Source organism: Alnus glutinosa, chromosome 1 (assembly GCF_958979055.1).
Source record: "Alnus glutinosa chromosome 1, dhAlnGlut1.1, whole genome shotgun sequence".
Classification (NCBI taxonomy): Eukaryota; Viridiplantae; Streptophyta; class Magnoliopsida; order Fagales; family Betulaceae; genus Alnus; species Alnus glutinosa.
The window spans coordinates 119616-139893 of NC_084886.1; the positions used below are offsets into that span (position 1 = coordinate 119616).

Below are 20278 nucleotides of genomic sequence, written 5' to 3' on the forward strand. Positions count from 1 at the left end.
GAATAAAAGAAGAAAAAAGAGCATAAAAGAGTACGAGAAAGTGAGAAACGCCATTGAGCATTAAACCCTACTAAATAAGTTGCCGACTGTTGGATCCTTGAGGCAGAGCGGAGAGAGATGTCAGAGGCGGCGGCGGAGACAAGTGGGTTGCTGAGGATGGCAGAGATAGAAGGGAGAGGGAGGGGTCTGGTGGCGTCCCAGCCACTGAGGGCTGGTCAGGTTGTCCTCAGGGACTCTCCCGTACTCCTCTACTCTGCTCTTCCTTTGATCAACCAATCCTCTTTCTCTTCTTCCCCTTACTCCTCCACTTCCAACATGTACTGCTCCAAGTGCTTCAGAAGCTTACAATCCTCTTCTTCTTCAACCTCAGTGGTGCCTTGCCCTTGTTGTTCCCATCATCATGTATTCTGTAGCCAAAACTGCCTGTCCGCTGCGCTCACATCATCCCACTCTCCATGGGTATGCCAAGCCCTTTCTCGTCTTCGAGATTGCCCCTCTCTCGTGCTTGAACAACCCATGGAACGCCAGGTCCAGGCCCGTTTTCTGGTGGCCGCCTACCATCTTGCCCTTTTCTTCCCTTCCCAATTCCAGATTCTGCTCTCCCTTGAGGGCGCGCCTAACGCCCCTGACACCACCGCTGCGCAATTCCTGCATTCCCTCATCTGCTCCCTCTGCCCTCCTCATCCTACTCTTGAGCCATTCTCGGTGGAACTCACGGCCACATTGCTGGCCAAGGACAAGTTCAATGCCTTTGGGCTGATGGAGCCTTTCTCCTCCCGTGACGATGGCCAACGTTCCGTCCGAGCTTATGGTATCTACCCGAATGCTTCTTTCTTCAACCACGACTGCCTTCCTAATGCCTGCCGTTTCGACTACGTCGACACCGCCCCCGACCACCACAACAACACCGACATCATCGTTCGCGTTGTTCATGATGTTCCACAAGGCAGGGAGATCTGCTTGAGCTATTTTCCCGTCAACGAGAATTATGCCAGCAGGCAGAGGAGATTGATGGAGGACTATGGCTTCACTTGCCATTGTGACCGCTGCGAGGTCGAAGCCAATTGGTCCGATCATGAAGACGATGATGTTGCCGAGGAGGTAGAGGAGGAGAAAGACGAGCTGATGGACGAGGACCACCATGACCAAATGGCATCCTCCCAAGGACAAGGAGATGCTGATTTCCCTCACGCCTATTTTTTTATCAGATACATGTGTGATAGGGAAAATTGCTGGGGCACCATGGCTCCTTTGCCCCCCAAGGACGACGCTACTCCCTCTGACGTCTTGGAATGTAATGTATGCGGCAACCTCAAGCATGACCAAGCCGATGCTAGTGGAGGAGAAGACGAGCTTTCCATGGATGACTGAGTTCTCTTCCTTCCTGCCTCTGTGACTGTGAGCGTCTTTGTCTTCCTCTAATATCTAAACCTTTTTTTTTACATGTCTTTTTCTTTCTGCTACTCTCTGCCTTCTCTTGATTTTCCGACAGTTTTTTTTTTTTTTGTTAATTGTCTTAGTCCAGGGATTCAGTTTCGGGTTCAATTTCTAAAGGGATTCAATTAATGTGGATAATGGCCATTTTTTATGGCCATAAATCGGATTCAGTTTCTAGAGGGATTCAATTAATTCTAGAGCGTTTTGCACTAAGAGAAGAAAAAGTTTCAGAGTTTGTTGGTGAAGGACAATTAAGAACTAAGATCAGCTGGTATGTGAGCCCTCATCTTGTGGTGTTTTGGTGCTAGGCTTGCAACGTCTTTTTGAAAGAGTACACCAGAAGGTTGTAATTTTGATCAAATTGAGTTCACTTTGGTCCCTTTTTTGATTTACTTACGTATTGAATCCTCCACATAGGCTCCATATCAGAAAAAAAATATTAGATTCAGAAACTCAAGGTCAAAGTACACGTTTTAGTGTCTTGTTATTCACATAAGGTGTGTTTAATGGATTTAGAATTAGAAGCGCGTTCACTTGTTCTGCTTAAGAAGTTAAAGTGCTAGCTGCTTCTTGAGTTCTTGTGAGGAATGGAAGGAGATCAAATATGACTTGCCAACAATGTACACTTTGTAAACAGTAGCTACTCATTGCTTTCTCCATTGAATTACAATTTTACTCTTCAATCCTTTACTAAAAGGATTGCGCCGAATACAATACAAAGAAGATACTACTGCATGAATTATACACACACCTGTGTATATGCAGATATCTAGCTCTAGAAGGTCTTAATAACAATATATAAAAGACGAAACAAGTTAAACATTTCTATTGTTGAAAATCTCAAACACGTCGTCCTAAGTACACATTGGAAACACATTTACAACATTTACAATTGGGTGGTTGGTCATCCTGGTGGATAGGAAGAGACGACCCTTTCCTAAAACTCGTGGTTCCTATTTGACGGCATCCGATGGATGTGGCGGCTCATTGTTGGATAAATACTAAATTCGGCCTACACATATTGGTGGGCCACAAAATCAGTGGGGCCCAACATCTTTTTGCTTTCAAGGCACTAAAGTTGCATTTGTTCGTATCTGTGTTATGCTAATCATGGCAATTTTATGATGCGTTTAGTGTTTGGGCTTCATCGAGGCATAGCTTCACTACTCTACAATGTTGCTCCAATTTTTCATGACTTCTGAACTGAATTGCAATTGTGGCAGCCTTCCTTCCTATATATTGTGAATATGTTAGAAGCATAAGAGTATATCTTTAAGGCTCATTGTTTTCTACAAGAGCTGGATTCAGTTAATCATCATTTATATTGTTGTACGTAGACAGGCTTTTGGAACTAATCATACGTCTCAACTCATCTTTGGTGTGAACCTCGTGTATAATCATATTTTTCATTCGAGTTAAGCTTCCTTCCCATTTATTTCAAGGCAATTTGTTCTATTTATCATTCAGTTAATCTTCAACATTGCTTTTTTTTTTTTTTTTTGCTTGGCCAATACTTTGATTGCCTTGGACTAGGTACCATTATCTGAGGTTTTTCCGATAGGGGTGGGTACACAAAATGTTTTTGCCTTGGAGGGGGTGCTTTACACGGATTCGAGATTTATCTGATAAGGGTGGGTACATAAACTGGCTCTGCCTTGAAAGGGTTCATCGTCATAAAAAAAATGTGTACTATTAGGAGTGGTTTAAGTAGAGGTTCTTTGTCTTTGATATAATCTTATTGTTTTTTTGGGCATGGACATCTTATAGAAGCTATCTGGAAAGTTATTCCAGCCCTTTTAATGTGGAGCATTTGGAGAGAAAGAAATTGCTGGATCTTTGAGGATAGTGAGTCCAGTGTGCTACTTCTTAAATCCTCCTTCCTGAGATCCCTCCTAGATTGGGCCCTTGCTCATGTTCCTACATTCTCTTCAGGGAATTTGGTAGATCTGATTTGTTTTCTAGATTGTAATAACACCTTGTTCTTGGTGCTCTTTTTTTCTTGTATACTCTTCGTGTGCGAGGATTTTCCTCTTTCTTCAATAAAACTCATTATTATTCATAAAAAAAGTACTCTTAAGGTCTCGTTTGGTTTGCAGAATGACTATTCCATTAAGAAAATGAATAGTCATTCCTAAGAATAGAAGGTGGCGGAATGGAATGGCTATTCCTAATATTTAGTTTGGTAAAAATACATATATTTTAATTGGAATTCAATCAAAATTACTAAAAAAACCCCACATTTTAAAAAAAAAAAATCAAATTATTAAAAAAAACAAAACAAAAAAAAAAAAAAAAAAAAAAGGAAAAAAGAAAACCCATGGGTGGCCAACCACCCATTGGGGTGGACGGCCGCCCACCGATTCACTACGGGGGTGGCCGCAACCACCCCCGGAGTGGTCCGCGGCCACCCCCGAAGGCAGTTCGGGGTGGCCGGCCACCCCCGAAGGCAGTTCGGGGTGGCACAGGCCACCCCGAAAAGAGCCCGGGGTGGTCGCACCACCCCCGGCTCCATATACTGGCTGGGCGGCCACCCATTGGGGTGGTCGGCCAGCCAGTTAAGGGTTTGGTTTTTTAGTTTTTTGGTTTTTTTTTTTTTTTTTTTTTAAAATAATAATAATAAAATATAAAATAATGGTTTTTTCTGTAAAATATTGCATTTACCCCCAAGGAATAGCTATTCCTCTCATTTTTTAGAGGAATACGTATTCATCTTCGTAAATGAATAGGTATTCCCATTGGAATACCTATTCCAAGGAATAGACCCCTACCAAACAAAAGAATGACTATTCCATAGGAATAGCTATTCCATTCTAGGGGTTTATTCCGCGAACCAAACGATGCCTAATTGGTTTTTAGGGAAAAATCATATTTAGCTCATAGGTTTTCGTGCGATTTCAATTTAGTCACTGTGTTTTCAATTTTGACAATCAGGTTCTTAAGTTTTGCCTAGGTTTCAAATAGGTCCATATGTCACTTCAATAATTTTTTGCGGGCCATAGTTGACATGTCATGCACATAGTGTCAGTTCAACGTCAACAAATTTACCATGTCAGTTAAGTGCCTTGTCATCTACATCTACATGGTAAAAAATAAAAATAAAAAAACCCCACCTACAATGAGTGAAACAACAAAAGAGATGCATTGAGGATCCTACCCCTACCCTGTGGTGTCTGCTTCAGTTCATCTTTGCTGTAGTGTCTCTCAGATACATCTTCACTGTCAAGCATTTTGGACATCTGAAGAGAGGACGAAATGAATATGGATCTGAGCGAGGAGTTCTTGAGGGAATGGATCATGCAATGGGAAAGAGAGTGGAGCAGAGGTGGGGTTTAGTTAGTTGAGAGGATTTTCAAGATTATTTGAGAGATTGAGCTATAATTGAGATTGAGTTAGCTTAAGTGGCAACGAGAGTTGATGGGTATGTTGGGGGCAACAGATCTTGGAGTTGAAATACAAAGAGGTGGGCTATGAAATGGAAATGAGAATCAAGTTTGAGTGTGGGATTTGGTTGAGAAATGGGAATTTCATGGTTGTTAGTCTATTACAGATGGAACAAAAACAAAGATTAAGGACCAGCTCAAGTAGTAGCGAGATTTAAAAGGTATTTGAGAAAGAAAACATCGAAGAGGATTTGTGATGTAGACCAAGAGGCAAACAAATTCATGAAGAAAATTGGATAGGAGATTCTCAATTGATCGAGGGGCAGTTCTCGCTCGACTGAGAATGCATTATGATGTTTGGTATAATTCTCGAGGGCCTCGGTCAATGCCTCAGCTTTAGTTTGATCGACTGAGGTGATTCATCAAGTCCTTGTAGTAAAACTCGAGGCGCTTGGTTGATGACTTGGTCTATACTCAATCGACCGATGATGGTTTATTAGTGTTGTTTTGCATTTAAAATTAGGGTTTTGTCGTAATAACTCGCAGCTCAATTGACCGAGTTGTGCCAAGATATTTTAGTCTTTTGATTTTTCAAGGTTGCAACCCTATTTTCTATTTAATCCTAATAAGGACGATTTGGCTTACATGTTATGTTGTTTATTCTCAGTTTTCAATAAGAAACTCACCAAGGGTGAATTTTCTTCAATTTTTCATCAAAACCTTGAATATGCGAAACACTTCTCCACGCCACATAAGTTGGTATTAGAAGCCGAGGTTTTGTTTCCTACAATTGCGTGTAGAGGACCACGTGAAGGAGGAAACAAACATGCAAGTATTAGTGAATTGTACAAATGGGAGGAGGCAACACATGATGAGCAGCTGATGTGACATTTGCAACAATTGGATGAGCAATTTGAGAGGTTTGGAGATCAAATTGGAGCATTAACCGAACAAGTTGCCGCCATGGGTGGTGCAAACTAGCGTCTCTGTCAACCAAAACCGCATTTTGTTGAGGAGGAAGACGAGTTTAGCGTCAAGGATGAGCAAATTTATCCTTTTGTGGAGCGTGGAGCAAAGAGAGAGCGTCCTTGGTTACAAGCAACGCTAGCAGATGGGAGTTCGGGTTCAAACTTGACATACCAAAATTCCAAAGTTCTTTGCAACTTGAAGAATTCTTGGATTGGGTAGTCGCTGTGGAGGAAGTCTTGGATTTCACAGAGGTATCTGATGATTGGAGAGTTCCTTTCCTGGCAACTAAGTTTAGGGGAAGAGCTGCTGGGTGGCGGCAATTATTGAAGCAAAGTAGAGTACGACAATGGAAGGCAAAGATCAATAGTTGGGAGAAACTATTGAAGCATATGAGAGCCACATTCTTGCACCATAATTATGTGAGGATCATGTAGAAACAGCTTCAGAACCTTGGGCAAGGAGCATAGATTGTGGATGATTACACAGTGGAGTCCGATGGTCAGTTGCTTTTAAATACATTGGAGGTCTGAGACAACAGTTTCAAGATGCTTTAAATTTCTTTGATCCTCTTCATGTTTCTGGAGCCCACCAGAGGGCTTTGCACTTTGAGAAAATGTTTTGCTGGAGACCATTGGGGTTGGTAGGAGGAGGTAATAGGGGTAGTAATCGCCTTATTCCCACACCCCTACACGTGGTGCGGTGCCACGACCTACACAAACTAGAGGGTAGCTGAATGTGCAGCCTAGCGAGGTGGCTTCGACTAGTGCCCCACCATGAAATAGCCTAGCCGAATTTGCAGAAGGAGGTAGCAAAGTTTGTGAGGGGATGCTAGTTTTGCCAAGTGTCCAAGGGTAATGCCACTAATGTTGGGGTTGTACAAGCCACTTCTAATTCCGGATTCGTGGACTAATGTAAGCATGGACTTCGTTTTGGGGTTGCTAAAAGCACAACATTTCATCTTTGTTGTGGTTGATTGATTCTCTGTAGCCCATTTAATTGCTTGCAAGAAGACTTTTGATGCGTTCAATGTGGATCAATTGTACTTTTGGGAAGTATATTGTCTTCATGGATTGCCATTATCAATTGTTTTTGATTGGGACACTCGGTTCCTTTAGCCATTTTTGGAGATGTTTGTGGAGATTGTCCAATACCAAGATTGACTTTAGTGGTGCCTATCATCCTTTAATTGATGGGAAAACGGAGGTAGTTAATCGTTCTATGGGAGATTTGCTTTGGAGTTTAGTGGGGGATCATCTTAAGTTGTGGGATTAGAAACTATTTTAAGTGGAGTTCGCCTACAATCAGTCTACAAATCGGAGCACTTGCTTTAGTTCATTCTTTGTTGTCTATGGGACCAATCTGCGTGCACCATTGGATTTGGCTCCTATTCATGATTTGAAGAGGGTGAATACTAAGGCATAAAATCTATTGCTCAAATTCAGGAGGTTCACAAAGCTACTGATAAGCATTTGCAAGATTTTGTGGCCAACTATAAGGCAAGTGCGGAAAAGAAGCAGCATTCTGTGGAGTTTGAAGAAGGGGATTTGGTGTGGGTTGTGTTGAAGAAAGACATGTTTCATGTGGGAGAGTTTAATAAACTTGTTGTAAGAAAGAATGAAAGATTGGACTACTGGAGACTTTTTCGATGTGAGTGGTGGTGAGAAGGGAAAAAGATTGGCGGCGTCATGGGCTCATGACACATGACGATAATCACAATATGTTGAAGCTGTTTGGTAACCAAAGGCCAAATTTTCAATTCCCATTTCACTTCCCCCAAAAATATCAGATAAAAAACATTCTAACTTTTTTACACTTTTTACATCACATCAATAATTTTTTTATTACTATTCAAATAAAAAAACCTACTACAAAATAAAACTTTTTCACTTTTCTATAAAACATTCTCAAATTTTATATCACATTAATAATTTCTTACTACTATTCAAATAAATATTCCAATCCACAATCCATTACGAAACAACTTCGTTGATAACAAACACTGTTCGATTGAGCAAGCTTTGACCTTTGAGATTGAGTGAGGCGAGCAAGCTTCTAGCATGTGTAACAGTGATTTTTGATTGGCAGTGGCCAGTGAGATGGGAAGAAGATGAAGCTTCTAGAGAGTGAGAAACAAAGGAGAGTTTGGTCTTTGGTGAAGAGTGAGTGAGTGATTGAAGTGGATGTAGGGTTTGGTAGCGATGAATATATACGCACGTAAAACAGCTTCATTTTTGTTTGGTAAGAAGTGATGTCGTTTGAGTAAACTATTAAATTATAGTTTTATCCTTTGTAGGGTTGGGTCGAGTCGGAATACCAATATTTTAGGATCCTTTCCACCTACGTACCCGACAACTGGCCTACAGGCCACCAACCGGCGGTAGCGATGCGATGACGACAGGCAGGCAACCAAAATGCCCACCCCTACCTATTGCTTATTAGCTGAAGCTTCAAAGTCATATCAAGATGGTCGATGTATTTAATGTTAAGCATCTTGTTCCTTACATGGGTGACTCATTTGCTGACGATGCGAATTTGAGGGTGAATTCTCTCCAACTCGGGGATGATGATGTAGACTGAGAGGAAAACAAATTCATGAAGAAAACTGGACTGGAGATTCTTGTTCGACTGGGGCAATTCTCAATCGATCAAGAATGCATTGTGATGTTTGGTATTAATTCCCGAGGGCCTCGGTTGATGCCTCAACCTTAGTTGATCGATCGAGACGATGCATCAAGTCCTGTTAGTGAAACCTGAGGTTTTCAGTCGATGTTCAATCGACCGAGGATAGTTCATTAGGGTTTTTTCGCATTTAAAAATAGGGTTTTGTTGTATTAGTATGCAGGTCGATTGACCGAGTTGTGGCAAGATATTTTAGTCTTGTTTTCTATGGGTTGCAATCTTATTTTATTTAAGCCTAAGAAGGACAGTTTGGCCAGCATGTTATGTTGTTTATTCTCAGTTTTCAATAAGAAACTCACCAAAGGTGATTTTTCTTCTATTTTCCCTCAAAGCCTTGAATTTTCTTGGTCTTATGGAAGAGTTGTGACTTGTGTGTTTATTTAATATACAAACCACTACACCATGCTACATCAATCTGTGAAGAAAATGGACAAATGGGTTGCAAATAGAATTGAATTTCAATGTGGAGGATGTTATTTCATGAACCTTTTTTGAGTGATTGACTTGAAAGCTTGATGGAGGACCAGCTCAAGTGGGAGTGGGAGCTAAAAGGGGGAGGGATAGACTGAAGTGGGTGTTGTGGGTAGGGGTAAGATCTTCAATGCATCTCTGTATTGTTGTTTCACTCATTGTAGGCGGGTTGTTTTTTTTTTGCTGTGTGGATGACGGGGCACTTGACTGATGTGACAAATTTGTTGAAGCGACATTGACATTGTGCATGATGTGTCAAATGTGGCATATGAAAAATCATTAACTTTGACAATAAAGTGACAGAGGGACCTTTTTAAAACCTGAGCAAAAGCCTTGATTGTTGAAATTGGAAACACAGAGAGTAAATTTAAATTAAGTGAAAACCTAGGAGCTAAATATGATTTTTTTCCCCTTATTTTTAAGGGTCAATTGCTTTTTTGGTACCTGTAGTTTAATGAGAAATCAAATAGACCCTTCGATTTCAAAAAGTATCACAGATAGTACTTGTGGACATTTGGTAAACACGATTAGTATTTCCGTTCAATAATTTAATGACGTGTCACATCAAGTCTAATCACAATTTGACAAGATATATATATATATATATATATATATATATATATATATATATATATATATATATATATATATATATATATAATGTGCATTGATATGAAAATTAGTAATCAAGCTGGTAAAGATAAAAGAAAGGCAAAATACGAGATGGGTAACTTCTGTGAATAGTATGGTCTACCTTTGGCGACACCATCACGAAGAAAAAGAGTCAAAGAAACATCTTTCAGTAAAAATAATTATTGCAAGAAATATAAAAGAAAAAATTTCCAAGATAATACTAATTTTTACAAGAAAGGTAAACAAAGAAAACATTGGTCACGCTTGTCTAGTAAAAAGACAAGAGAAACTAGTAAAAAAAAAACAAGACTTCAAGAAAAAGATAACTTGTTCTAAATGCAAACAATGTTGACAAAGGTGTTTAGGTGTTTCCAGTGTTCTTCTATAGACTTAGAGAAGATGAGAACATCATCAATATAGAGTCATAGACTATAGAAAAGTGACTAAAGGGATTGAATATCTCATTCATGATATTTTGGAATTCATAGGGGCATTTTTCAGACCGAATGGCATTACATTCTATTTATAGTAACCAAAAGGAGTGACAAAGACAGATTTATACCTTTGTTTAGGGCTGGCAATTTTGACACGACTTGATAACCCGACGCGAACACGACATGAAATTAGCAGGTTTAGGTTTACTCCTGAAACGGGTTGACCCGTTTATTTTGGCCTGGCGGGTCGTGTCGCAAGTCACTCGTGGGTGACCCGCCAGACACGATTATTATTATTATTTATTTTTTAAATTTTATTAAAAAAAAGAAAAGAAAAGGAAATGTGATTAGCCTAAGACGTAGAGAAGCATTAATAAACACAGTGCACTACTGCACTGGGCTCAAGGAAATGAAAAAGGATTCAAACTCATTTATATGGAAAGTTGAAATGACAAGACGAGGAAAGCTGGAAAGGAGTTGTCATTCTTCACTCAATAGTCCATTCTGCTATAAGATCGCGCGGCCAAGAATTTTTGATTTTTTCTTTGAATAGTGTGCGACGTGCGCGTTGCGTGGAAACGGCCCTAGGTAGAGAAGAGAAAAAACAAAAAAAAAAAGCCTAATTTCTTTTTCCTTCAGCACCGCCCCCTCCTCTTCTTCCATTTTCTTCTTCTTCCTCCCACTTGACGCTCTCTCTCTCTCTCTGCCCTCCCCTCGCTGCCGACATCGCTGCCAACTTCGCTCTGTCGTCGTCGGACGGAGGAGAGCGCTCGAGACGAGCGGCATCCTTAGCCCACTAAATCAACTTCTCCACTTCATCTTCTTCATCCTCAGTAGCATCATCATCGGGGGATGATAACTTGGGATTTGCAGGAATTCTGTGAGAGCCCTTGAGAGCAACGAATCTGGCAGAGAGCACATCTTCGTCCACACTAGACGTGGTTGATTTCTGAGAGTTTTGCGGTGGTGATAGAGAAGTAGAAGATGAATTAGGGAGGACAAAGGGTCTTGATTTGAGGGCTTGGAAACGACCCATTATGCTAAACGGGTTTCACGGGTCGTGTCGGGTGACTCGTGAAAATTGCCTTGTCATGTCTGGAGTTCCGACTCGTTAACATAAATCGGTCGTGTTTGGGTCTAGCTTAAACGGGTCGCGGGTCTCCACAGGTTATAAACGGGTCGACCCACATACCCGTTTTGCCAGCCCTGGCTTTGTTCAATAATAAACATAAGATATTTGAAAATAACTGGATTTGATTATTACAGATAATCAAATACTTACAGATAATAAGGTTTATTAATGAAATCTCAGAACGTTGAAAACGTATGTGCACATGATTTTTGAAAGCTTATGAAAGTAGATTACAATATTTTTGTAATGGGTTGCAAAGGATCTCTGAAAACTGAAGTAGGTTGTATTTTTCAGCCTATCTTGAATGTCTGAGACTCTGAGTTAGGATCCTTTTATAGATGGAGAGGGGGACTGGAATTATTGGATTCCAGTTGTTCTTAACTAAGCTGTCCAGAGTGCTTGCAGAAAATAGATTCTTTCTGCTTTTATTGAGGTGAAACGCACCGAAAGAGGCTTGGATCAGAGTGCCTCGTGACTAGATGTTCTGCAGAAGGGGCTTGGACCGGAAGGCCTCGTGACTAGATGCTTTGCAGAAGGTTGAAACTTTAATAAAGCAAATAGTAAGGTTATTATTTGCATGGTAATTTTTACATAGTCGGCCATAGGCAATCTAGACATTTATGCTTCTCTTGATGTGTTCTTTCCTTCCTTATAATCTTGAGAACTTGAAGATCGGAATGGCATCTAAGTTCTCGAACCAAACTGCAAACCCTAACCCATTTACCACCTCAGCTACAGCCAAAGAGGCTCTGCTTCGCTAGATCCATCCAGTGATATGTGAATGTTATCTAAGACAGAAAGTTACTTGAATTTCTAAGCCTTGCTGGTGCATTGTTGACTGGATTCACAATATTAGTCTTAATTCAATAATACATGTCTCCTTGATGTCATGTTTTGTTTCTTCTCTGATTATTGTTGTTTTCATCATTGCGATTGTAATGGGATGATTGATGCTACGTTTAGTTGAAGAGAGAGTGACTGGAAATTTAATTTCTCACTACTATTTCAGGTTGGAATGACTGCGATTCCAAATTATCTTCTTGCCCGTGCCAGTTGAAAAGGTAATAATATTTTCCAAGGAAATTATTACTGTTTTTTTTTTTTTTTTTTTGGTTGCATTCTGACATATGTGCATAATTCTCTTTTGCTTGTGTAATTGCTGAAGAGTTGTGCCGAAACATAGAGTTACATAGTACGTTTTCTATTTCCAAGTAATTTTTTTTTTCCTTTATAGAATCATTCGAATTTTTTTCATGAGGTATACGGCGGTTCTATTTCCAAGTAATATTAATGAGGCATATCACATATGGGACACGTGTCAATCGCTGATTGGTTTGAGGTGGTATGCTGTTAAATTGTTGAATGGAAGTACCAATTGCATTTATCAGATTTCATTGGTCCCATCTGCAATACTTTTTAAAACTGTCTGTTTGATTTCGTGTTAAACCACATGTCTGTGTAAAGGATTTAAGCTTATTTTTTAATGAAATAGGAAGACAAGTTCTGGAATGAAATATGATGACCGTACCATGCACTTCCAATCCAAGCATGTTTCACCGCAACGAAGTTATGAATAGTGTTTATCTGGGGTAGATCCAATTGTTGCATAAATCATATATCCATGTGGAAACCAGATTAGTCCTTAGGATAATGAGAGCAATGCTCTACTGTAGGAAGTGAAGTTGGTGAAACAAAGCTTATGAGTTACGCCCCGGCAAGAGAAAAAGAGTGGGAGGAGGGTAGAAGAGGACCTTAGATCATATTATTTGTAATTACCAAATAGTATTGATGTTAAAATCCCTTTTTCATTAATACAGTTGGCAATATCATTAATACAGTTGGCAAGACTTGTTATTATGGTTCTTATAAAAAAAAAAAGACTTGTTATTATGGTTAGAAAGTCATCAAACTTATCCAGGAGTATATGGTTTGAAACTATGAAGGCAGGCATGTTGCAGAAATTCCTGGGTTTGCAATCTAATTGTCGGGCTTCTGGGATAAATTGATCAATACTTTTGTCAAGACTCGTTGAGTTAGTCCAATGACATTCTGCTCTGGATCAACTTAATATGGGATTGTTTCGTGCCATCCATAACTTGGTACATTCTTGACAATAGATATTCTGTGTTGTTGTTGCAAGCTTGCAAAGAGGAGAATTCATTCATCATGCCCTTATCTGTATCTCTGGCTGGATGGCGCTGGAAAAGACTCTCCCTTGTAATATTTTTCTCTTCTTTAAAAACCATCTTTAATTCGTACTTTGTAGATTTTCTTGGTATAGGCCAACTAGCATTTTGCGGTGCTTGTTGAGGGAGATTATTACTCATGGCATTTATGGATGGATAAATGTTGCTGCTGCCAAGTGCCAAGTGATATACTTATGTAGCCATAATCCAAATTTTTAGTTTGTGAAGTGTAAAAGTTCTTTCAAATTAAAGGCCTGTAATGGTGTAGTGGGATACAAGGCTTATTACCACGCTGATTGAAGGCTAGGATGATTCTTCTTCTCTTCTTCTTCTTCCAGATATATTAACAATTTCATTAGACACAAGAAGGAAGAAGTCAAGTATCAGCATGCTACAAGACTTAAAACAGACTGATTGAAGGCTAGGGGATCTTCCTTTCATAGGGCACAAAAAGGAAAAAAAGGCAAGGATCAAAAGCATGCTCTGAAATGCAAGTTGATGTTAGTGAACTTTTGTTCACTGAATTCGTCTCAAAGGAAATTCTGTGATTTGTTTGTGTATTCAATCAGAGATCAGAGGGAGTTTGCTGTAATTTTATAATGAGCCATTGCGCGCTCTCTGCTAGGCGTTGGTCAAGAATATTGTGATTCATTGATGAGCTACGGAAGAAAGAAGAAAAAAAAAAAAAGGAAAAAAAAAAGGGGAAAAAGTACCCGTAACTCTTTTAAACTACCATTTTATTGTTAATGTCTCCCAGCCCCCTCCCCCCCCCCCCCACCCAAAAAAAAAAAAAACAAAAACTACCAATTGTGTCAATGTTCTCTTCTAAACTAGAGGTGGGTATCGGTTCGGTCGGTGTCGGTATGGGTGTTTTCAGTTCGGTTACTGTTAAAATCGGTTAAAGTCGGTTAACTCACCGACTTTATTTTGACAACTTTTAATTTTGATATTTTTGGTTAAATCGGATAAGTTGGTGGAATCGGTTAAAAGACGATTAGTTTGATCGGTTAGCACAAAAATACTGGAAAACATAGTTTATTACTCAAAAGTACTAGGAAAAGATCATACCCCTCCATATGAATTGGGCATAACAAAAATGCAATAATCAAGCATACCAATGGTGAATTAGTTTGAAGACGTTGGGAGGAGATGTGCGGCATAGTGTGATTTGTGAATGGTTAGGAAGAAGGAAGAAGAAGGCTGTGAAGGGTTTGGAAGGAACAAAGGTGAAAAGGAGCAGGTCTTGAGAGTTGAGAAGATGAATGACATGCGTGATTGCTGGCGTGCATGATAGCTAATAGCAATGCACAGTAAAATTTGGTTGAACGGTGAAGATTGAAGATGTGAATCTAACGGTTAAGGAGTTGTATGAGAATGGGCGTTAGAAATCAACCAAAACCTCACTGAAATCTTGCTGCCAATAAAGCTAATGCTACGTAGCCTTATCTTATCCCCACCTTATCAACAACTACAACACAGCCAGCTATTTTCCACTCAATCCCTCCCTTTTCATATTCAATTCCAACTCTTAGACAATCAGTTACAACTTTATCTACGTCTTCCCAATACGTAGATCGGTAGACTTGTAGACAAGCTTATCTACGGTTAGTTCAGTTCAATTCGGTCGGTTGGGTAGCGGTTTGGTTTAGTTCGGTTAGCCGACAAAAAATAACTATTTCGATTAACCGAACCGAATCGACTTTGGTATACATTTTTTATACTGACTAATAGACCACCGGAATTCGGTATAGGCAGTAGGTGGTCGATAGCGGTAGTTGAATATTTTGCCCACTCCTATCCTAATCTATTAAAAAATGTTAATGTTCCCTTAATGGCAAAAATACCCTTTATAACATTATTAAAATTTTAAAAAATAAAATAACAAAAGGTTATACCAAAAAAAGAAAAAAAAGAAAAAGCGAGGATGAAAGCAAGTTGATGTTAGTGAACTTTTGCTCACTGAATTCGTCTTAGAGGAAATTCTGTGATTTGTTTGTGTATTCAATCAGAGATCACAGGGAGTTTGCTGTAATTTTATAATGAGCCATTGCGCGCTTTCTGCTGGGCGTTGGTAAAGAATATTGTGGTTCATTGATGAGGTACGGAAAAAAAATAAATTAAAAACTTGTCATCTCTGGGTGGCTGTATTTTATTATTTTTATCATTTTCTGTCAACACCCACCACTCTCGTCATGTCCTCGTGTATTCTATTGCCTTTTCTTTTTCAAGCTGGATGCAACCATACGGTCAGGAGAAGCTTAAAACAAGTCCACAATCTGAGAGATCCGTAGTCCGGAGAAGACGTCTCAAGACCTTACCAGACATGAATTTTGTCTCCTTAACATCCATCCAGTACATGAAAATTTGTTTTTTTTTTTTTTTTTTTACGAAAAACACATAGGGGGTAAAATCAGAAAATCTTTACCAAACCAGGTGAGACTAAATACTTGCCATTAAACCAGCCCCTCCGGTCTATCCCATCTATTTGTTTGTTGTCAATCTGGCTGTCATCTTATGACAGCTTGAGCAATGACGTTTCCAGATCTGTTTCTCCACGCCCACGCATGCGTCAGTGTCTGTGCACTTGGTCGTCAGCCATGGCACCATTTGAACATGAGTAGTGATAGGCAGGACAAAACAACCGTCCTACCCGTCACTTTTCTTTTAAAAATATTTTTTTTTAAAAAAACAGTTTTTGATGTCACATTAAAAATTGTTTTTGATTAAAAAAATTATTTTTTTAATATAAAAGTTTGTTAGGAGATGGTAAACCGTCCTCAAGTATCATTTTCCTTTAAACATTTACTCCTGTTGTTAATATTGTGGCGTGGTCTGTTAGTGTCGTTGGTCGTCAGAGATTAGCACTTGTTGTTGCATGTTAATTTATTGAATCAATTTCCCTTGTTGCTTTACTGAAAAGACACTTCACAATTAATCTATTGCCATTGCGGGGGGAAAAGAAAAAAAAATACTTCTATAGTGGAGCTTATGAAAGCGGCTGGTTTTATTTTTTTATTTTTTATTAATATTTTCCACTATGTTTTTGGTAACCGATTACCTTTCTAACTAACTTAGAGCACTTCCCCTATTCTCTAAAACTTCAAATTCTTTAAACTTTTAGCAAATAAATAAGGATTTAAAACCCCACTTTAACATATTATCTTCAGATTCTTTAAATCAATATGCTGCTAGTTGCTACGACAGTGTCTTTTCATTTATAAAGATGCATTGTAGCTTCTTCATCCAATTTCTTAACCATTTCTCTATCATCTCACTCTTTATTTGATCTGTATTTCATTGATTGATGGAAAAAAAAAAATTAAAATTAAAAATAAAAAAGATATTGAAGAGTAAAATTTAAAGAAAATAAATAAGAGAATAGATAATATTTTCAAAGTGTATATTGAAAAAAGTAAGTAGTTTGAATAATTAAAATAAATAACATTGCTTAAAATGTTGTCCTGTTAGATATAGTCTTAACCACAATATGATGGTCATTGGTCACTCGATTCCTTCTACTTCTACTTCTACTTTGGACCACTATTTATATCAAAATCAATCAATAGTAGTGATAGTACCTGCTCCCTCTTATTTTGGGTGAGCTTTCGACATGTAACCTAATTCACAAAGATTCTTTAATTTTGTTTACGCATTTGAAAGCGCTATGTAACTGCAGCCTTGATAACAGCGTTAGCATTTAATATGTGGATCCTATTGTAAGTGGAGCAGGCAACTTCTCCTCACCATATGTATATATATCATACTAATATTTGAGACATTAGATCAAAAATTTTCATAATTTTTAGAGTATTGTATTGAGTAGATTTCTTCAAATTCTAACATTTTTTTTTTAATTAAATAATAACTGTTGAGATTTGAGGAAATTTACTGGATAAAATACACTAGGAATTCAAAAATAAATAAATAAATAAAAAATCTTGATCTTAACTTTGAGTCAATTCAAAAGTTGAAAATGTCTTTCTTTTGCTAGTCACTAATTAATAAAAATAAAACAGAGTCACTGCTTTAGTCGCCTCCAATCATTAATATTTAAAAAAGAAAAGAAAGAAATGTAAAAGGTTATTGGCTAATTAGTTTTTTTTTTTTTTGATTGATTATTGGCTAATTAGTGAATGGGTAGCATTGGCATAACAATGTTGATCAAAAGAAAATACTAGTGATAAAGTATATATCTTCCCTCAATGTTCACATAATTATTTACAGTTGGCTGTCTGTCTTAATTAGATCCAAAATTTGTTATCTCTTGGATGGAGAAATTAATTCGTCTAATTTTTGTTTTATATAGTTCTTCAAAATCGATCCCTCCTTTCGGTTGTCTTGTTCCATCGTGGCCCTTTTACCTTGATTTGCACCTAATTCTTTCGCGCATGGAGTGTTAATTAGTCATTGCTTCATACAACTTTTCATTGTTTTGTTCTTTTCTTGTTTTGTTATATTTGGCTGTTGATAGCTTTGGAATTCTGAAGCAGAACGCATATGCTACTTAGTGGGGGCGGTTGCTTTCCGCTTTTTGTTTTCAACTTTGTGCTTTTGTGGGTTGAGAATGAGTAATGTTATGTAGAATATTAATTGTAATATGATTATCATACAACTTTTTAGTAATCAAAATTAACTATTTAATCAGTACAAAATGAGTTAATTTTTACCGCTATATATATATATATATATATCTCGTACTCGCAAGAAAAGTCTTATGATTTTGGAAGCTCATTCACCCTCAGTTCATAAGTTTCGAAGATTTAACCACCATTCGTTATAACATGTTCGTTAATTATACGTGGAATACTTCTCAAAAGTGCATATATATATATCAATATATAGCAACAAACTTTGTAGTTTAAATTTTTATTTTTTGTGTTATTCCGTCACTGTACACATAAGATTTCACCTGTCATGTTTGTTTTGTTAATTTTAACACAAATGTTTTTTACAAATTGTGTCGTTCATAAGTGGTGAAATGATTCCCTAATTATGAACTACCACTTTTTTTTTTTGAACGAAACTCCAAAACCTTCATTGAGGCAACGCCTCATAATGAAAACACTAGCAAAGCAGCAAAGGAGCAACACCGAAGGTTACAACAGTGCCCGTAGGCGAGGGTAGTGAATGAAATTGAAGAAATTCCATCCACAAAGACAAGAGAATCCTGTCTTGAAGCAGCTACCAAGTGGTAGACTGTGAGTAAAGAACAAGAATTTACAAATACAAACAGAAAAAGACCAAACAATCAACACCATGAAAACCGCGACCGGATCACAGGGCATGTTGAACACGCACCGAAACCGGGAACCCTTCCCGCCATCGAGCGACCTCCAGAAGACTAGATCGGCACGAAACGAAGCCGGAAAAGCAAGCGGTGGCCCTCACGCGCTAACCCAGGGTAGACACTCCCCGGCGCGTGCTGGCCACGCGCCGCACAGGAGAGAACCACGCAGATCCGTCGAGTGACAACCGAAGCTAGAAGAGGCCGGCGACCACGAAAGAAAAGCTCCTGTCGACAGATACCCAGCCAAGGCTTACAGATCTGGCAAAAGCACATCTTCACCGAGTCCCTACCGACATCCGCCATACCCATAGGCAAGAGTCTGGGACTCTTTTTGTTTGCTCCAACAACAACAAAACAACAAAAGAAAAGAAAAACACCATCCTCACCGGATCTACATCCGGGAGGGAGCACAGCTCCACAACCCTGGCGCTGGTCTTCCCCTAGCCTCCTCGGGCTAGGGCCGTTTTTTTGTCATCCCACTGGTTTCCGGTGGTGGTTTAATTTGTAAAGAAATTTATAATAAGAATTAAAGATTCACTATTTTCAAACACCGACAATTATTATATCTGTTTTTCTATTTGAGTCATACATATTCACAAGAGTTGAAAAAATGGCTTTTTTGCAGTTCATCCTCGTCTCCTTTTCAAAAATTTGTTGGTGTTGGATAAAAGCTTTTTTTTTTTTTTTTTTTTTGGTAAAAAAAAACATTTTTATAAGAAGTCATTATAGAATCTCTAACGATGGAAATGGAATATATTCATTGGGAGATGAAGGTGGCCGGCGTACTGTTACGTACGGATAATGATATTCCCGGGAATAACTGATTGACATTAATCCAACAAGATGAGTGTTTGTAGATGAACTAGCTAGGGAATATGAAAGATTTGGTCCGATCATTGACGTGATTTGCGCCGTTTCCTTGTGATACGGGGGCTCCATTACAGATTTTTTAGAAATGTAACAATAAATAGTTCAATTAATTCATAGGGGAAGATATTTATAGGAAGATAAAAGATATTCTTTTTTTTCTTTGAAAAGGAAGATAAAAGATATTTATTGGGCGTCAAATGGAGGCGGCCCAGAAAAGAAAAAGCTTAGAATAAATCGATGGGAAAAATGCTTTACTTTTCAGATTTTAATTTTTAAAAATGGTTCTAAAATAATGTGTTATCGTCCTATAAAATAGTGATATATTTTTTAAAATAATAAATTTTATTCATAATTTTTTTTTTACAAATTTACACAAAAAGGTGAAGAGGATTCGAGTTAAATGACCTCTATTTTGATGATACATCATTTAAAAATCAACTTTTTTAAAAAAAAGAAAATTTAATGAGTTTAGCACCTCTCAATCGAAGGTGATCTGTGACGTGGAGGTACCAGTAGCACTGTGACCATCCCGATCCCATCCCTTGATATTTATTCTATGCGAAATTGCAAAGAAGGAATATGGAGAATATGCTTATTCATTTACTCTTCTTTTTTTTTTTTAATTTTAATTTTTATGGGTGAGTTTTATCTATTCTTTTTCAGTTATTCCTATCCGATCTATATTTATTCTTTTCCTATAAATATGCGAAGACGATAAATGGGGTTAGCGGCAAAGCAGGGGAGGAGGAGGAAGTAGAAGACGAAAAGGTAAACGAAAAAGGGAAGGAGGGGGGGTCTCC

At 38.4% G+C, this 20278-nt stretch overlaps 1 protein-coding gene across 8 annotated transcripts; it reads left to right on the forward strand.

Annotated features, from left to right (window-relative positions):
• Nucleotides 1-40: 40 nt before the first annotated feature.
• LOC133863414 (histone-lysine N-methyltransferase ASHR2) lies at nt 41-17731 on the forward strand. 8 transcript variants are annotated; one of them, XR_009899389.1, is made up of 3 exons: nt 42-1398; nt 12145-12196; nt 17628-17731. XR_009899389.1 is itself a non-coding variant. In XM_062299366.1 (2 exons), the coding sequence occupies exon 1, from the start codon at nt 118-120 to the stop codon at nt 1369-1371; it is 1254 nt and encodes a 417-aa protein (XP_062155350.1). In that variant the 5' UTR covers nt 41-117; the 3' UTR covers nt 1372-1398; nt 1521-1882. The 8 variants fall into 8 exon arrangements, 1 of the variants encoding a protein (XP_062155350.1); XR_009899390.1 differs by lacking the exon at nt 17628-17731 and adding an exon at nt 13660-13995; XR_009899387.1 differs by lacking the exon at nt 17628-17731 and adding an exon at nt 13079-13642.
• Nucleotides 17732-20278: the final 2547 nt, after the last annotated feature.